General features: G+C 40.4%; 1 protein-coding gene across 1 annotated transcript in view; it reads left to right on the top strand.

The window, feature by feature from the left end:
- ltk (leukocyte receptor tyrosine kinase) overlaps positions 1 to 19,251 on the top strand; it is a 132,096-nt gene that overhangs the window by 43,214 nt on the left and 69,631 nt on the right. The window contains exons 2-4 of the mRNA XM_061968382.2: positions 6,572 to 6,622; positions 12,870 to 13,022; positions 13,183 to 13,411. Of these exons, the coding sequence (XP_061824366.1) occupies positions 6,572 to 6,622; positions 12,870 to 13,022; positions 13,183 to 13,411 (433 nt within the window). The remainder of the gene's footprint in view (positions 1 to 6,571; positions 6,623 to 12,869; positions 13,023 to 13,182; positions 13,412 to 19,251) is intronic.

Below are 19,251 nucleotides of genomic sequence, written 5' to 3'. Positions count from 1 at the left end.
ACCCAGCAAAGCGGGCGGCATTTCTGGGTGTTGTTGATAAATGGCTTTCGCTTTGCATAGTAGAGTTTTAACTTACACTTACAGATGTAGCGACCAACTGTAGTTTCTGACAGTGGTTTTCTGAAGTGTTCCTGAGCCCATGTGGTGATATCCTTTACACACTGATGTCGGTTTTTGATGCAATACCTCCTGAGGGATCGAAGGTCCGTAATATCATCGCTTACGTCTAGTGATTTCTCCAGATTCTCTGTACCTTTTGATAATATTACGGATCGTAGATCTTGAAATACCTAAATCCCTTGCAATAGCTCGTTGAGAAATGTTGTTGAAAAGGATTTGTAAATAATTGTAGTCTGTTTTTATTTACGATTTACAAAATGTGCCAACTTCACTGGTTTTGGGTTTTGTATATGCAGAATACTGTTTATAATTTTTATAAACACTATATCCTCCTTAGAAGCAGTGTCTTCTGCAGTGGACACATGTTTTTTGTCTTTTTGTCATAATGACACATTTTGTAAAAAGTCCTGAAATTCCAGAATTTTCAGTTAATTACTGTATTGACCCGAATACATTTTTCACTCAAAAATGTCTGAAAAAGACAGATCATCTTATACTGTATTTGGGTTAGAGCGATTTATACAGGCACAACAACAGGTGATGTGTGCAAACTATAACATCGCATTTACTAATGTGAGTTGTTTTTCCACTATGCTGCCAAATTTTTGTATACTGTGTATAAATTGTACTTGTATATACCAGTACACTATATACTCCTGAGAAGCAGCGTCCTCTGCAGTGGACATTTGTTTTTGGTCTTTTGTCTGAATTAGAAATTTTGTGAAAATTGCTGAGAAATTGCAGAATTTGCATTTAATTACTGTATTGACCCAAATACAACTTAATATGCATAATACATTGTATCTTCAAAAAGGCTGATTAAGACCGTCCATCCATGCATTTCCTACCGCTTGTCCCTCCTGGGGTCGCGGGGGTGGCTGGAGCCAATCCCAGCTGCTTTCGGGTGGAAGGCGGGGTACACCGTTGATTGATTGATTGGTTGATTGATTGCAACTTTTATTAGTAGATTGCACAGTACAGTACCAATTCCGTACAATTGACCACTAAATGGTATCACCCGAATAAGTTTTTCAACTTGTTTAAGTCGGGGTCCACGTTAATCAATTCATGGTAGATGAGTTTTCACCTCCCCGCAGAAGTATATTTATATTCGAATATGATTCATTAGGGCAGTGGTTCTCAAACTTTTTTCACCAAGTACCACCTCAGAAAAAAACTTGGCTTTTTTAGTCCCACCATAATGACCAACATTAACATACAGTAGCATAGTAGGCCTAAGTACTAATAAAAAACAAGGCAAAAGTTTGAACAATTTAAATATTTTTGGACACAGTAACACGGTGTGTTTGAATATAGAAAAACACACCACTGTACTTTAATCTAGTGATTCTTTGGCGTACCACTTGATGGAGCCCGCGTACCACTGGTAAATGTACCGCAGTTTGAAAATCAACAATGTTCTGCACTCTCTGAAGGTTGTTTGCATAAACTTGGTTGTACTGGACTGGTTCGCAGCTGAGTGTGAAGCGACTGGGATGGGGTTGAGTGCCATCTCCAAGTTGTAAAGGAGATTTTGCCCCAAGTGGAGGAGTTCAAGTACCTAGGAGTCTTGCTCACGAGTGAGGGAAGAGTGGATCGTGAGATCAACAGGCGGATCGGTGGGGCGTCTTCAGTAATGCGGACGCTGTATCGATCCGTTGTGGTGAAGAAGGAGCTCTCAATTTACCAGGCGATCTACGTTCCCATCCTCATCTATGGTCATGAGCTTTGGGTTATGACCCAAAGGACAAGATCAAGCGGCCGAAATGAGTTTCCTTTGCCGGGTGGCGGGGCTCTCCCTTAGAGATAGGGTGAGAAGCTCTGCCATCCTGGGGGAGCTCAAAGTAAAGCCGCTGCTCCTCCACATTGAGAGGAGCCAGATGAGGTGATTCGGGCATCTGCTCAGGATGCCAACCGAACGCCTCCCTAGGGAGGTGTTTGGGGCACGTCCGACCGGCAGGAGGCCAAAGGGAAGACCCAGGACATGTTGAGAAGACTATGTCTCCCGGCTGGCCTGGGAACGCCTCGGGATCCCCCGGGAGGAGCTGGACCAAGTGGATGGGGAGAGGGAAGTCTGGGCTTCTCTGCTTAGGCTGCTGCCCCCGCGACCCGACCTCGGATAAGCGGAAGAAAATGGATGGATGGATGGATGGTTATACAGTACACAGGGTTTACCCTAAACTGCCAAGATACCTGTGGCGGTGGGGGCGTGGTTATGGCCGTGGTCATATGGACGTCAAAGTTATTTGCATATTTTGGTATAACGATATGATTTTCTTTAAAAAGGCTCAAAAAATTTATACATACATTTAAAATAAATCTGTTTTTATTAGAGATGTCCAATAATATCGGACTGCTGATGTTATCGGCCGATAAATGCTTTAAAATGTGATATCGGAAACTATCGGTATCAGTTTCAAAAAGTACAATTTATGACTTTTTAAAACGCCACTGCACGGAGTGGTACACGGCCGTAGGGCGAAGTACAGAGCGCCAATAAACCTTAAAGGCACTGCCTTTGCGAGCCGGCCCAGTCACACAATATCTACGGCTTTTCACACACACAAGTGAATGCAAAGCATACTTGGTCAACAGCCATACAGGTCACACTGAGGGTGGCCGTATAAACAACTTTAACACTGTTACAAATATGCGCCACTCTGTGAACCCACACCAAACAAGAATGACAAACACATTTCGGGAGAACAGCCGCTCAGTAACACAACATAAACACAACAGAACAAATACCCAGAACCCCTTGCAGCACTAACTCTTTCGGGACGCTACAATATACACCCCCTGCTACCCCCTACCCCCACAACTACCCCCCCCCCCCCCCCCCAACCTTGCCCACCTCAACCACCTCACCTCCTCATGCTCTCTCAGGGAGAGCATGTCCCAAATTCCAAGCTGCTGTTTTGAGGCATTTAAAAAAAAATAATGCACTTTGTGACTTCAATAATAAATATGACAGTGCCATGTTGGCATTTTTTCCATAACTTGAGTTTATTTATTTTGGAAAACCTTGTTACATTGTTTAATGCATCCAGCGGGGCATCACAACAAAATTAGGCATAATAATGTGTTAATTCCACAACTGTATATATCGTATTGGTTGATATCGGAATCGGTAATTAAGAGTTGGACAATATCGGAATACCGGATATCGGCAAAAAATACATTATCGGACATCTCTAGTTTTTATTAATTAGTATTAACGTTTATTTGTTTTAATCATGTTTGCCATATTTTCAATTGTTGCTGCTTTTTGTAGAATGTACTTTTTTGAAATTTTTTCAAGTGTTTACAGACTTTTTTTTTAAATTTAAAACAACTAGCAACAAATCTGGCATTATCTGGTGTTATGATAGCATGTACTTGTGTTTGGAGACTCTACCTCTGTCCCTCGATGTCCATGACAAGAGAGGCAGAAGCCAGCCAGTTGGAGAGAATTTCGGTACATCACTTGTCAATAGTGTGCAAATAATATGCCATATATATCAATTCATATTGTTACGACTCGCTAATGTTAATGTTTTATGTTTGTGTGGTTTGGATTTGATGTCAGCTTTTCCCTTGTTTACAAACACGCCGTCCGTGCCTGAAAAGGTGATTGGTGGAAAATGAGGAAGTGTTGTTGTGTGTCCGTCGGGGAAGCGAAGACTCAAGGAGACTAAAGTGTTTTCATGAGAGGTAAAAGCTGTTGGAATTGTGCCGTTGTTATCATAAGATTGGTAATAAAACTTAAAAATAGCGTCATACTTTGTGTGATTTCTTCAGGGGGCTACAATATATTATATCACTTTAATTATTTTCAAGCAAAAAAAAAAAATCCCTTATTTTCAAGGTGTGGCGGTACTAAAAATGCTCTGGTGGCACGCCACGTTCAATTACATTAAGGGGAAACCCTGGTACAGTATATAAGGACTACAATACAATATTTCTAAAGCACACATTGAATCTGTGTGTGTGTGCTGGGGCTTAGCGATTATATCATCGTGATCTTTGATCGCGATTCATTTGAGTTCGATCACTGTGTTAGCTTTTAGCATAGTTCCTCGATCAAACATGGCGGAACTGACTGTTAGAAGTTACCGCAGTAGTAAACAGTGGGGAAGCAAAGATGCTCGGTATAATCCTGCACGGAACAATCTGCCTTTATTGACCGTGATCCTGTGTGCGTGTATGCGAATGTGTGTGTTTTTTGTACAATTGAGTGTGTTTGTGTGAACGTGTTTGTGTCCGTGTATGTGCGCGACCTCCCATTCCACCACGTGCTCCTCACAACGTAATTAATGTTCAATCAGCGTTGTGCCTCTTTCTCCTCCATAATTGCCAACCCTCCCGATTTTTCCGGGAGACTCACGAGTTTCAGTGCCCCTCCCGAAAATCTCCCGGGACAACCATTCTCCCGAATTTCTCCCAATTTTCACACGGACAACAATATTGAGATTGTGCCGTGATGGCACTGCCTTTAGCGTGCGCTTTTTCTCGATACAATCAGCATGCCGGCCCAGTCACATGTTGTATGCGGCTTCTACAGACACACGTAAGTGACTGCAAGACATACTTGATCAATAGCCATACAGGTCACACAACTTTAACTTTAACACTGTTACAAATATGCACCACACTGTGAACCCACACTAAACAAGAATGACAAACACATTTCGGGAGAACATCTGCACCGTAACACAACATAAACACAACAGAACAAATACCCAGAATCCTTTGCAGCACTAACTCTTCCGGGCTACAATATACACCCCCGCTACCACCAAACCCCCCGCCCCCATCTCCCAAATTTGGAGGTCTCAAGGTTGGCAAGTATGTCCTCCTAACACAGCTGAAAGTGCAGCCCAGAAGAACAAAATAAAGAAATATAACTAACACTAACATAGAAGTTGAAAAACATTTACAAGGAGCAGCGACTTTACTTTCTATAGTAATCCTGCCTTGATTGCAGACTTGCAGACACTCACAGGAGCCTATTTATCCCGACTGTGATTATAAAACACACCCACTAATTTAATCGGAAAAAGGCATTTTTAAATCTAAATATTTTTTAATCAGACTTTTGTCTATGTGTCTGCAAAGATTCAACTCCTCTGATATAACATGTACTAAAAAAAACTCTGCAGACACCTTTTGTTCAAATAATTTTTGAGTTTGTGAATGAAAAACATTTTATTCCTGAAATAATCATTAAACTGGGTTTATGTGTTGGTACACATTATTTTACAGTACCTCAAATTCAAACTGCACTTTAATGTACTTTTGTTAAATATAAGCTAAAGTATTTGAGTTAAACCATGTTAAACCATATTTGAGTTTACCATGAATTGATTAACGTGGACCCAGACTTAAACAAGTTGAAAAACGTATTCGGGTGTTACCATTTAGTGGTCAATTGTACGGAATATGTACTGTACTGTGCAATCTACTAATAAAACCAAACCTCCACAATCTGGGCCACTTGTTGTTTGCCAAATCACTGGTGGGAAGCACTGATGTATACAAGTAATTAAAGAATACACATTTACCATTTGAAAGCGTTGTTTAGTAAATGTTAACTTGAAAAAGTCTTCAGTAAACTATTAGTATAGTATTAAGTAAACCACTGATACTTGGTTTACTGCAGAATTAAGTTTGTGATGAGAAGCAAAATAAAAGAACTTTGAGAGGAAAGAAAGTTGTGTTTACTCACACAAAATGTACCTAAAAAGCAAAACCATGGATAAAACCAGGTACGGACCAAAGCGTGGGTTACTTGTACTGTTGCACCTCTAGTAAACACAATTATATATACGAACAAAATGACAGTTGTCAGCTGTTTGCATATATTACCTAAATCAAACATGGCGGAAATGTCTGTTACAAGATACTGCAGTAGTAAACAGTAGGGATGCAATGTTACTCGCTATGATCCTGCACAGGACAATCCGACTTTAATTTAAAAAAAAAAAAAAACTTTGTGAAATTAATCGAGATCATCCATCCATCCATTTTCTACCGCTTATTCCCTTCGGGGTCGATCAGATAATATGAAAAAAAGTTGATCATTTTTTTGGACCATATCGCCCAGCTCTAGCGTGTGCATGAGTGAGGAATAATGATTAGCACTCCACTACATTTATAATAACACAAGCCAAGGAATAAGGACAGATACAAGCTTTCATGATATGATACTGAAGTGGTAAATTGTCTGTGTTGCCTCATGCAGCTCATCCACCCTTTCAGCACCACAAAGGGAACTTTTAATCACCAGTTTTTCTCAATTACTTGTTCTGTATCATACAACGTGGATATAACTATGTATATACCTTGTATAGTAGGGTGTATATTTAACACCTGGACAATTAATTTGATCATACTTCACTAAACATGTTTCATGACGTGAAACCCAATGTATGTATGCATTTTTGCTGACTGTGTGTTTGTCTTTTTTCAGTCAGCCGTTGCCACGCTCTTCTGGACAGTCTTCTGGAAGACAACATCTCAGGTCAGCTGTTTGCTCATTACCTCGACTTAGAAGACGACAGTCAATATTAGAACGGCACATAGTCACGCACGACTATACAGTAGTTCAGGAGTTGGCAATCTTTGCTCACAAAACACAAGTGCAGTGAGGGAATGTAAGCCTACTTTGAAATATATTAATCCAGTAATACTGCTACTTACCAGCTTAATCGGTTGTGTGGCGGAGTTTTTAACTCAAAACACTTGTATGTCAAATCCACATCTCCTATTGAAATGAATGTGCAAGCACATTTAATTAGTGCGTGCACAAGGCCCAATTTAAAAAGATTTATGAATTGATTAACGTGGACCCCGACTTAAACAAGTTGAAAAACTTTTTCGGGTGTTACCATTTAGTGGTCAATTGTACGGAATATGTACTGTACTGTGCAATTTACTAATAAAAGTTTCAATCAATCAGTTTTGGTTGATTTTGGCGGCGACAGTGGACCAAAGCGGTAGTGTTTTGCCAGAAGGAAGACAACTATATGAGCACTAGCGCATATAGTGTCATACTGACACGTCTGCTGTGTTATTGGCACAAATATTACATCTCTAATGGCTAAGCTGATGTTAAATAGACACTATTAAGAAATGATCTTGGATTGCGTTACCAACATGACGCCACTACCAAGAATGTATCAAGGCGGATGCCGGTTCTAAGTAAAGAAAGACAGGTGGGAGAGGTTTTTTTCAAAGGAAGTAGTGTGGAACTGCAAACTATCAAGCTGGTGGATATTTATTTCCGATAGCCAACATTAGCATTATCATTTTGATTTGCGCATCGAAAAGTACTTACTAGTTTAGCAGAAACAGAGCCAAGGCAGCATCGGCCAAAATCCCTCATCTTTGAGCTCACGCCAGCGAGTGAAAGCCGGGGCAATGATGATCCTGACTGTCCTTTTATCCGGGTAGGATACATTTTTCTTTTTTTGTCTCCTCAGACAAAACTTTATTTGGTTGGTTGTTTTGGAGCTTTGGTCACGATAGCAGTAATTGCATATAGGCGTTCTTGTATTTCTTTTAATTTTCTGGTGGCACATAGGCGTCCACATCAACTTCCATCTTTATAACGAATGGGACGTATGCAGTAAAGCAAATCAGCACATTTGTAGTTTTTTGTGTGGCAGGGTTCCTGCCATGCTCCTCAATGTGCAGACTCCCTCAGGCCATGACAAAGGTGTCATTTAACTAGTTGCAAGTGGAAGGATCATCCCAAAAGTTATGAAAATATTTTATGAAGGCTGAAAATATGCTTAGTGCTGCTTCAACATGTAATGGTTTGAAAACTAAACTTTTGGAGAACAAATATTGTATGACAACAAATGTAAAAAGTACTACCAACAACTACAGTAGTTTTATGAAGTAATATAATAAGCTGCTTTTCCAGATACATGTCCACCATTAGATGCTGTAGTATTTTAACATTCTTGGCGGGCTTTACTCATTCTGATTCAGTATGGTGTATAGCTATGATACACTCAAATTGCTTGCAAATTATGTTCATGTTTCAATTTTTTTTTTTTATTCAATGAATATCATCCACTTCTTCTCAGCACTGTCCTTCACACTCACTTTCTTCTATCCCATGGATCTCTAGATATAAGCTAGCGAGTAAGACCAGGTGTTTCGGGTGGACCTAATGTTCACGGTGACATTTGCTGAATGCGCTTATCTCAAAACAATCTTAAATTGGGGCACTCTTAATTTGAGGTACCACTGTATTGATTCAGATTTTTAAAAAAAATCTGAATTGGGGTTCGTTTTGCATGAGCCAAAGAAGGAAAGACTTTCGCACTTAGTGTGTTTATTAAACACCTTAACATCCGTTTTTCGAAACAAACATTTTTTCCCTTGTTGCTGTTTGCGTAAATAACAGGCTCAACTTTAATTACAGCGATTACGGAATACTGCATAATTGACAAGGATGTCCAATGGGATACATTACGGTTGTCTATGACAGTGTTTTTCAACCACTGTGCCGCGGCACACTGGTGTGCCGTGAGATATTGTCTGGTGTGCCGTGGGAAATTATGCAACTGTCATGTCTGTGTGATCATGTTTTGTTTTAGTCATGTTCGGTTTTGTTTTTGGATTTTTTGTGCACTTTTGTTTTGTTTTGTCACCATAGCAACCATTAGTTTTCACCTGTCTCGTCACGCACCTGTTTCACGTTTTGAGTCACGCACCTGCTTTCACTAATCATGTCTATAGTATTTAAGTTCATTGTTTTCAGTTTGTCGTTCTGACGACATCCCGCATTTATGCTTCTGCACACTCTCCACACACCCTTAAGACCCTTGCTGCTCTTTTTTCATGCCGGTTGCTCGTCCAAGTAAGTTTTCTTTATTCATGCCATAGTTTGCAAGTTTTGTTTAATTGTTCATAGTTTCTGCCTTTGTGCAAGTTTTGTGTTTATAGTCAAGTTTTGTACTTCTGCCCCTGTGCGCACCTTTTGTTTGATCCTTTTTTTTTTGTAGTTATAGTGTTTAAATAAATCATGTACTCCCCTTCACGCCACGTATGGTCCAAATCTTTTGCACCTCGGGAGAACAAACCACACCACAGTCCCAGTCGTGACAGCAACTTCACCTAATTGGTCCAAATTTTTTTTTTTTTGCAAATCAATAATTATAATCTGCAAATAATGTGCCGTTGCTTAGTGTCTGTGCTGTGTAAAACTTGGCAGGGTAACCACATAGTACTGCATGTCAGTAGGTAGCAGCAGGTAGTTAATTGCTTTGTAAAAGTCCGAATGTGTCGGGTAAGACAAAGGATGGTTTGTTGTGATCCCAATGTGCAGACGACAGCAGGAGGCAGGGTGCAGGTAAAAAGATATGACTGTATGGTAATGCTTAAACCAAAAATGAACAAATGGGAAAGGAAAAGGCAATGGCTATATAAAAGGGAAGTAAAACTGAACTGGCTGCAAAGTAAACAGAAACCAAATGCTGGACGACAGCAAAAACTTACGGCGTCGACAAAGTACATCCATACATGACATATCAATCAACAATGTCCACACAAAGAAGAATAGCAACAACATAAATAGTCTTGCTTGCTAACAGAAAGCAGGTGCAGGGAATACCGCTCAAAGGAAGACATGAAACTGCTACAGGAAAACACCAACAAAACAGGAAAGGCCACCCAAATAACAGCGCAATACAATACCTAAAGCACAGGAAAACACCAACAAACTCAAAATAAGGCACGACGACCTGGTGGAGTATACTTTTTTAATGTTTTCTGCTGGTGGTGTGCCTCCGTATTTTTAAATGAAAAAAATGTGCCTTGCCTCAAAAAAGGTTGAAAACCACTGGTCTATGACATGCACTTATAGTGTGTCCTGGAATAAAGTATTTTAAAAATGCATAATTCTTTATCCAATATCAGGTTGTTTTTTTGTGAGGGCCAATCTATTTAAAAATGAAGCAGCACTGCAAAATATTTCATTCATAGAAAAAACTACCCAGTCTAAGTTTGATTTATTTAATGTTTTATGTTCCTGCTAATTAAGCAAGAGGACAAAAGTTGCACACAAGTGTCTTGCTGAAGGCAAAAAAAGGGGTTACAGAAAACCTGACTCGTTTTAGGGTTTTTTTTGTGAACAAAGTACTAACTGTAGTTCAATTGTGATGCAAGAAAACAAATTAAAAAATGACAGTTTAATAATGGACCCTGTGTTGGGATGAGCCTCACAGGGAATCTGTTTGCCAAATTAGCTGAAGTGGCAGTTTCCTCTCCAGCCGTCACATGACATGTTTTTTTTCTGCGTGTGAGTCTGACACACGATCACTCCTAATGAACCGAGCCTCTGACTGTCCGCTACATTTCTGATTTTCTCCAAAGCAATTAAAGAATATGTTTCAGGGAAAATTATTAGTCATAAAGTTATTTTATCAATGAAATGACTATGGCCTTAATGCATGACTTCATGTTTCACTTCAACAATAGGGTCTCTTTTCTGCCCATGCAAAGATGTTGACAGTTTGTTTTTTTCCTGAAATTGCAACTTTTGTGTTACACACGTGCATGGAGGCGTGTACCAATCGTTAAAGGATGTGGTTGTAATAAGCTTAGTTTTTGCTTGAAGGTGCATCCTCAGAATGAAACTCCTAACATATAAGACCCCTCAAAAAACAGAACCCACAAATCTTTGAATAAATCCGTACATTTTTCTTATATTTTTCAGGGTATACAAGTCGACATTGCGCTTGAAATATTGAAACAATTGTCTTTCCCAACATGTCTTCATCACAAGAAAAATAAATTTTGCGGGGTGGCTGATCTCTCTCACAGCCTTTGCTTAATACTTGATGCACCTTTAGCAATTACAGCCTTAAGTATTTTTGAATACAATACAACAAGCTTGGCACACCTATCTTTGGGCAGTTTTGCCCATTCCTCTTTGCAGCTCCTCTCAAGCTCCATCAGGTTGGATGAGAAGCGTTGGTTTTCGTTGCTGCATTCATCTTTCCCTCTATCCTTACTTGTCTACCAGTTCCTGCCGGTGAAAACCATCCCCACAGCATGATGCTGCCACCACCATGCTTTACTGTAGGGATGGTATTGGCCTGATGATGAGCCAAAGATAGGTGTGCCAAGCTTGTGGCATCGTATTCAAAAAGACTTAATAATAATGGATTCGATTTTATATAACGCTTTTCTATTATTAGATACTCAAAGAGCTCACAGAGAAGTGGGAACCCATCATTCATTCACACCTGGTGGTGGTAAGCTACATTTGTAGCCACAGCTGCCCGAGGGTAGACTGATGGAAGCGAGGCTGCCAGTTTGCGCCTACGGCCCCTCCGACCACCACCTATCATTCATTAACCAGTGTGAGCGGCACCGGGGGCAAGGGTGAAGTGTCCTGCCCAAGGACACAACGGCAGCGATTCGGATGTCAAGAGGCGGGGAGCGAACCTGCAACCCTCAGGTTTCTGGCACGGTCGCTCTACCCACTACGCCATACCGCCCCACTTGAGGCTGTAATTGCTGCCAAAGGTGCATCAACAAAAGTATTGAGCAAAGAGTCAGAATACTTACGTACATGTGTTTTTTTTTTTAAGTCTTTATATTGTTATTATAGGGTATTGTCTGCAGAATTTTGAGGACATACATGAATTTATTCCATTTTGGAATGAGGCTGTAACATAAGAAATTACGGAAAAAGTGAAGCGCTTTGAATACTTTCCGGATGCACTGATCCATCCATTTTCTACCGCTTATTCCCTTCAGGGTCGCGAGGGGCGGGTCACAATAATTTATTAAATTAAAAGGTCATTACGCAGTAAATTGACTGATGTCGACACACATTTGTTACTGAATGCTTTCTTTTTATGCTTCTGCCTTGAAGATTTTGTATCCAAGTAATATGCAATATTGCAACTAGAATTTACTTGGTAATACTGAAAAATGTGCAATGTTGTTTAATTAAGGACACTCATTACATAGATCTAGCTTGTGAGCGTTATGTAGCTGCTAGCTCCTAGTAGCCTATAGCCACGTTTACCTTTTGTAAATGACTTGACTAAAATGCAAGAAAAGAGCAAACGTGTGTGCTTATTGGAGGACATTTAAATGTGAACTGTCCAGCTGAGCACAAGTCAATGCGCTGCAGGACTGCTTATATCATCCAATTCTTGTTTTTTTTTGCTAATATTGAACTAATATCCACATCGAATCAGGGCACTTCTATACTGTATGCAAGCAAATTTTCAGGGTCGTCATGCTCCATCAAAAAGCAGATTTTTGACTCGGTTCTGAAGCTCAAAGAATATAGGACTGTGCAAAATCCTAATTCTAAAATCCCAAAGAAGAATGTGTTTGAATATTTGACAATTTTGTGTGACATATTGTAGTTTGCAACACTAAATTGGCCCTAGTGTGTGAATGTGAGTGTGAATGCTGTCTGTCTATCTGTGTTGGCCCTGTGATGAGGTGGCGACTTGTCCAGGGTGTACCCCGCCTTCTGTTCGAATGCAGCTGGGATAGACTCCAGCACCCCCCTCCCCGCGACCCCAAAAGGGACAAGCGGTTTTAAAATGGATGGATGGATATTCAAGTTTGCCTCGAGCACCATGTAACCATATGGAACATATTTTAGAAAAATACCAACATTTTGGGGGGTGTTTAAAATTTGCTGGAGCTTTTTATGGGTTATGGTTATTTTTGGTCACCCTGTATTTGACCATGACGATGAATCTCATGTGCCTTCTGTTTTGCAGTTTCCTCCTGTGATTTCGAAACACCTTGCCTATGGACTTTGTCAAATCACAGCAACCAAAGTGACTGGTCGCTGGTGTCTGCGCGGCGACTGGAGAGCACACAGCAGGCAGGTTTCAAGCCTGAGGCGGACCACTCAGAGGGGAGCGCTGATGGTGAGAGACTTGTGTTCCTGAAGGCATGAAATATTCATAGAGGAAGATCTTTGAGACAGTTTAAAAAAAATCTTGTTCCCTTCATCTTTGATATCCAATATGCTTTTTTTTGAAGCAAGGAGCAAAAAAAGTTATAAAACAATCTCTTTTTTTTTTTAAGGTCAATTTCTGCTCCTAAGCCCCGCCCCTGATTCCAAAGTGGCAGGGAGTTGTGAGTACCACTTAACCAGCCCAGTCATAACCAGAGGAGAGCACCTATGTGTTTTGTTATTGGCTGTGTACGAGTCGTCACCAACAGCAGGGGACCTCTTGGTCCTGATCAAACCCCTCACCTCCAGTTCATTCGCTGACGCCATCGTCATCCATCCTGAGAGACAAAAAGACACCAGGTCAGCAAACATACTCAGTGTGGCAGTGACGTGCGGTGAGGTTCATGGCTGGTGAGGCACTGACTTCATCACAGTCAGATTTACAAACATATGAACCCTAAAGAGTATCTTATTCACCATTTGACTGGCAGCAGTTAATGGGTTATGTTTAAAAGCTCATACCAGCATTCTTCCCTGCTTGGCACTCAGCATCAAGGGTTGGAATTGGGGGTTAAATCACCAAAAATTATTCCCGGGCGCGGCGCCGCTGCTGCCCACTGCTCCCCTCACATCCCAGGGGGTGAGCAAGGAGATGGGTCAAATGCAGATGACAAATTTCACCACACCTAGTGTGTGTGTGACAATCATTGGTACTTTAACTTAACTTTAACTTTACACATACAAACTGTAGCACACAAAAAAGCACATTTAATTAAAAAAACTTTATTATGGTCTTACCTTTACTTATAAGTGCGGGAACAGTGGTGTTCGTGTTGGAGGAGTTGTGAATGAATTAAATATGAAATCCGTACTGCAGTCTGCAGGTGTACCTAATGTTGTGTCCCTGCAGTCGTTCATAGCTCCTGCGGCGCGAGCATTGTTGTTTTTGCACTTTTTGGCTTCTTGTTAAGTGACTTTTTTTGGGTAGATTCGGTCTTGCATGTGGAGGGTTTGGGTGTGGGCTTTGGTTGGTGTGGCGCTCCCGTCGGGGGGTGCACTCTGCGGCGGAGGTGCATTAACCGGCACCAGGAGGCGGGGTTACTGCGAGCCTCACACAGTGCGTCTTCGCAGCAGTTTTATGATTGCTCAGCACAAGAAATACGTTACACACATACAGTTGTTGACAAAATACACTGTACATTATATACCTCAGCTAACTAAACTATGGAAATGTATAATATAATTCATATAGCAATACGGTCTCACTGCACAGCAGGCCAGCAGTTAGCCGAGTCCGCAATCCATGTTGAGGCACAACGCAGTGACGTGCCTTAACTGGCTGCTGATCACCGCACCGTCTCTTCTCAGTATTTGAACGGCAAATGTGAAAATTCAGCGATTTTGAATAAAAATTATCTAAAACTGGTGAAGTTAAATGGAAAATAACTTTATAGTATAATCACTGGATACATATAACAATTTAATTAATTTTTTTTCTTTTTACATTTTTTTTCTTTCCATTCACCGCACGTCACTACAGTGTGGTGAATATTTGTTTGTGTTCTTGCATTAAAGAATATCCAGGCACCAAATGTACTCCAATCCCAAATATGTTTGTTTTTTTAATCATAAGACAGACTGTCAGGAATGCTCTTCTTAGTGGAGGTCGTGACCTCAAAAGGCAGAAGACGGAAGGCAGGTTTAAGAGTGTTTAATGCCCAAAAGTACAAAATCCAACAGGGATGTGCACAAAAGCTAAAGAGAGCTACCAACAAAGACATGCAAAACAGGAAGTCAAAAATGCTGCTAACCGCGATCGTTCCTCCGACAAACAAGACAATGATGATCCAACACCAACAAAGACATGTGACTGGCTGAAATACTACCCAGGTGATGATTAGCAGCAGGTGAAAAACATAAAACTAATCACCCCCAGGTGATGAAAACAGCGCTAAGAAGCAGTGTGAAGCTAGTGCAGGGAAAAAAAATAAACAAAATAAGAGCACAAAAAAAGAAAGTGAACCTAAAACACGGGAAAAACACCCAAAAACTAAACAAAGAATGGCCTGCCCTAACAGGTCATAACAAAGACAACATAAATCATCAATGTATTCTCTATGCCTTATCTTGTTCAGCGTGACGGTAAGCTTATTGGCTCTGATCTTGTATCCCTGATCTTTTACGCATTTGTTATCCTAGTTACGTATATTGCCAAGAAGTTAACCAGCTTAGTTGTACTCTATATCCAGACTTAACCTTCAAAAACATATACAGTGGAGCCTCAATTTACGAACTTAAATTGTTTTTTCAACATGGTTTGCCAACCGAAAAGTTTGTATAGCTAAGCAGAGTTCCCCATAAGAATCAATGTAAGCAATAATTGGTTATAGCCTCGACAAAAAGTCCCTATTTTAGTAAAATACTGCACACTTTGAAAACACTATAATGTCAACTCAATTTCAAATGTCACATTAGCCATCTGTTAAACAAATTATCCAAATATGTTGGCCTGTTCTTTCACCTTCGTCATTATCTTCCTCTTTATGCTCTACTCACCCTATATAAAACTCTCTTTGAACCACATCTAAACTACTGTAATGTCATCTGGTGTAACACCTTCCCTACCTACCTTCACAAATTAGAATCCATGCAAAAGAAAATCATAGGGGCCCTGTCATGGTCCAAGTTTAATGCCCCCACTCAACATCTATTCCATAATTATCATCTCTTAAGATTGACAGAGTTCAATATTTATCAAAATGCTTGTTTAACCTATCAAGTCATTTACAGGCTGAATATTAGGCTCTGTAGCTTGGTTCCTATCTACCATCCCCAGCATGCCCACAACACTCGTAACTTAGATCTGATATCAGGGAAACATCGTTTACTGGATTGTACCGCTCGAAGTGTTGTATGCAGGGGACCAAAGATTTGGAACCGGCTTAATGAGAGCCTCAAGATGCTGTATCCATTCTCCAACTTCAAAGAGAAACTGAAAACTTACCTATTAACCACCTATATTTAATGCCTCATGTGGGGTAGACTACTGTTGGGTTTTGCATGGTTGAATGAATGTATGAATGTATGAATGTATGTGTATGCTTGCTTTAGTGCTATTATCTTGTGTTAATCATATAGCGTTGGTTTTTTTTGTTTGTTTTTTTTGTTTTTTTTTGTTTTTTGTTGTTGTGCTTGCTACCATGTTTCATCATTCCATGTATATACTGTCCTCTGGACCCCCTGTCAAAAGCTTCTTCTAGCTTATTTGGGGGACCCTTTCACGTACCAACATCTTTAAATGATGATATTTCACTACTATTGTAATTGTTATATGGTATTGTGAATAAACTTGAAACTTGAACTTGTATATATATATATATATATATACAGTGCATATACATCAAACCAACATAAAAAGGGTAAAATAGCTCAGCAATCTCTTTTTTATCCAAACAACACAACATTACATTAAGCTTAAATGTCAACACACACACACGTCTTGTTGGTGTGTACAAAACAAAAAATGGAAAATCATTTTTCTTTGTGTCTCGGAATATTTGTGGCATTGTTGAACACTATCAGTGTGAGGTGATCCTTCATCGGCTTGTGTCTTTGTTGTAATAAAGCCCCCCAGTTCCTACGCCCCTGCCGCGAGCCATCAATGCTTTTGAAATGGCCAAGCCCGCGTGTATAGGAAGTAATGTCATAGAAATGGCAGCCCCCGATGACTTCAAGCAGCATGCAAAATGAATTAATGAATGAATGCATGAAGCATTCCTAGACGAGAAATGGTCCGCACCCAGAGGCATATTTGGCGGGATGTAAACAATCGTAAACCGTAAAGGACGCATATAGAGGCGTTCATTAATCGAGGTTCCACTGTACGAGGTTCTTGGTTTGGACCACTGGTTACGTAATGCAGAACTGATGAAGCACAATCCTATTCAACACATGCTAGCCCACCCTATTGGTTGTTTAAATGCAAACAAAGTCACGAGGGTGCGTCTCAAATGGAATACTTCCCTTAGTATACTGTGTAAACTGTACTTACCGTATTTTTTCGGAGTATAAGTCGCTCCGGAGTATAAGTCGCACCGGCCGAAAATGCACAGTAAAGAAGGAAAAAAACATATATAAGTCGCACTGGAGTATAAGTCGCATTTTTGGGGGAAATTTATTTGATAAAACCCAACGCCAAGAATAGACATTTGAAAGGCAATTTAAAATAAATAAAGAATAGTGAACAACAGGCTGAATAAGTGTACGTTATATGACGCATAAATAACCAACTGAGAACGTGCCTGGTATGTTAACGTAACATATTATGATAAGAGTCATTCAAATAACTATAACAAATAGAACATGCTATACGTTTACCAAACAATCTGTCACTCCTAATCGATAAATCCGATGAAATCTTATACGTCTAGTCTCTTACGTGAATGAGCTAAATAATATTATTTGATATTTTACGGTAATGTGTTAATAATTTCAGACATAAGTCGCTCCTGAGTATAAGTCGCACCCCCACTATGAAAAAAACTGCGACTTATAGTCCGAAAATACGGTAATTCCTGAGTGCGTGAATTATTTGACAATGTAGTGCGTTCTTTAAAACATTACTGTCTTTGTGCACTTATTGGAAATGGCAATCTTTTTTCTTTTTTTTAATCTTCTTCTTTACTACTTTCGACCGCTACCGTTGCGCCTCAGCCACCATTATTTCAAGTCCCTCTGCTTAGGCTATGTGGCCAAGGCCGTGACTATTGAGGGGGATACATGTCCATCACAACATTTTGCTGTACAGTAAAACCTCAATTTATGAACTTATTTGGTCCTTGAACAAGGTTGCTAAATAGAAAAGTTTGTATATTGAAGCAAAAACAATGATAATGGGTTCCAACATTGACAAAAACTCCATATATATATATATATGCATATATATGCACTAAAGCGAACCAACAGGCCCTCCAGCGAGTGGTTAAAGCGGCGGGGAAAATTACAAGGACGATACTCCCAGAGATGAGTGCCATGTACACAACTCGCTGCCTAAAGCGAGTACTCAACATCCTGAAGGACAGATACCACCCAGCACATGGCCTCTTCAACCTGCTACCCTCTGGAAGGAGGTATAGATCGATTCGCGCCAGGACCACCAGAATGTCTCACAGTCTGTATCCCCAGGCTGTGAGACTGCTAAATGAACAGCCTGCCCCTTTGCTGCCCCGGACCATCTTATTACCTCACTCTTCACCACCTCAATAATTGTGCTCTGGACATTGCATTGCTGCAACATCAACGTAACACCCATCAGACATCTGACTGTTCCCACCCCCACACCCCTCTTATCGCGATCTTCCTGACAATGCTAAAATGTAAACTATTGTCAACCTGCACATCAATGCAGTTTCTATGCCGCCGGACAAATCTCAAACAAAATCTCGTTGTTCATGTATGACTTAAGTGTTATTATGACAATGACAATAAAGGAATTGATTGATATATTAGTAAACGTTTGTACACTTTGAATGCAATAGAAAGTGCAACATTGTACTGTATATAAAACAACATACCAAGTGGAAGATGGGTCAACTTTCTATTGAATAACAAAGCCATAACAACAAAATGAGCTGTCTAAATTTGCTGCGGCACTGCCGACACACACACACACACACACACTGTCCCTAGTCCTGTGGTGCACTCAAAGTTTAAAATCACATTCTTACCATTAGCTGCTCAGTGACCTTGTGGTTAGAGTGTCCGCCCTGAGATCGGTAGGTACTGTCAGGAGTTTCATTCCCAGCAGCAAGAGGCATAGCATGCAATGTTGGGGCTGTTTTAATTAAATTCAAGTACACTGGAAACACTCACAATCTCCCCAACGATATATTTCTAAATTCCAGTCAAATTATCTAAACTAACATAATACATTGTCACAATCCCCTGAGTCATACCAAAGACTGTAAAAATGGGAGCCATTACCTCCCTGCTTGGCACTCAGCATCAAAGGTTGGAATTGTAGGTTTAAACACCAAAATGATTCCCGGTCGCGGCCACCGCTGCTGCCCACTGCTCCCCTCACCTCCCAAGGGGTGAACAAGGGGATGGGTCAAATGCAGAGAATAATTTCGCCACACCTAGTGTGTGTGTGACAATCATTGGTACTTTTTAATTAGCAGCCAGGTTGCTACAAGGATTAG

This window comes from Nerophis lumbriciformis, linkage group LG08, assembly GCF_033978685.3.
Source record: "Nerophis lumbriciformis linkage group LG08, RoL_Nlum_v2.1, whole genome shotgun sequence".
NCBI classification, from domain to species: Eukaryota; Metazoa; Chordata; class Actinopteri; order Syngnathiformes; family Syngnathidae; genus Nerophis; species Nerophis lumbriciformis.
This window is presented reverse-complemented; position numbering and strand designations above follow the sequence as displayed.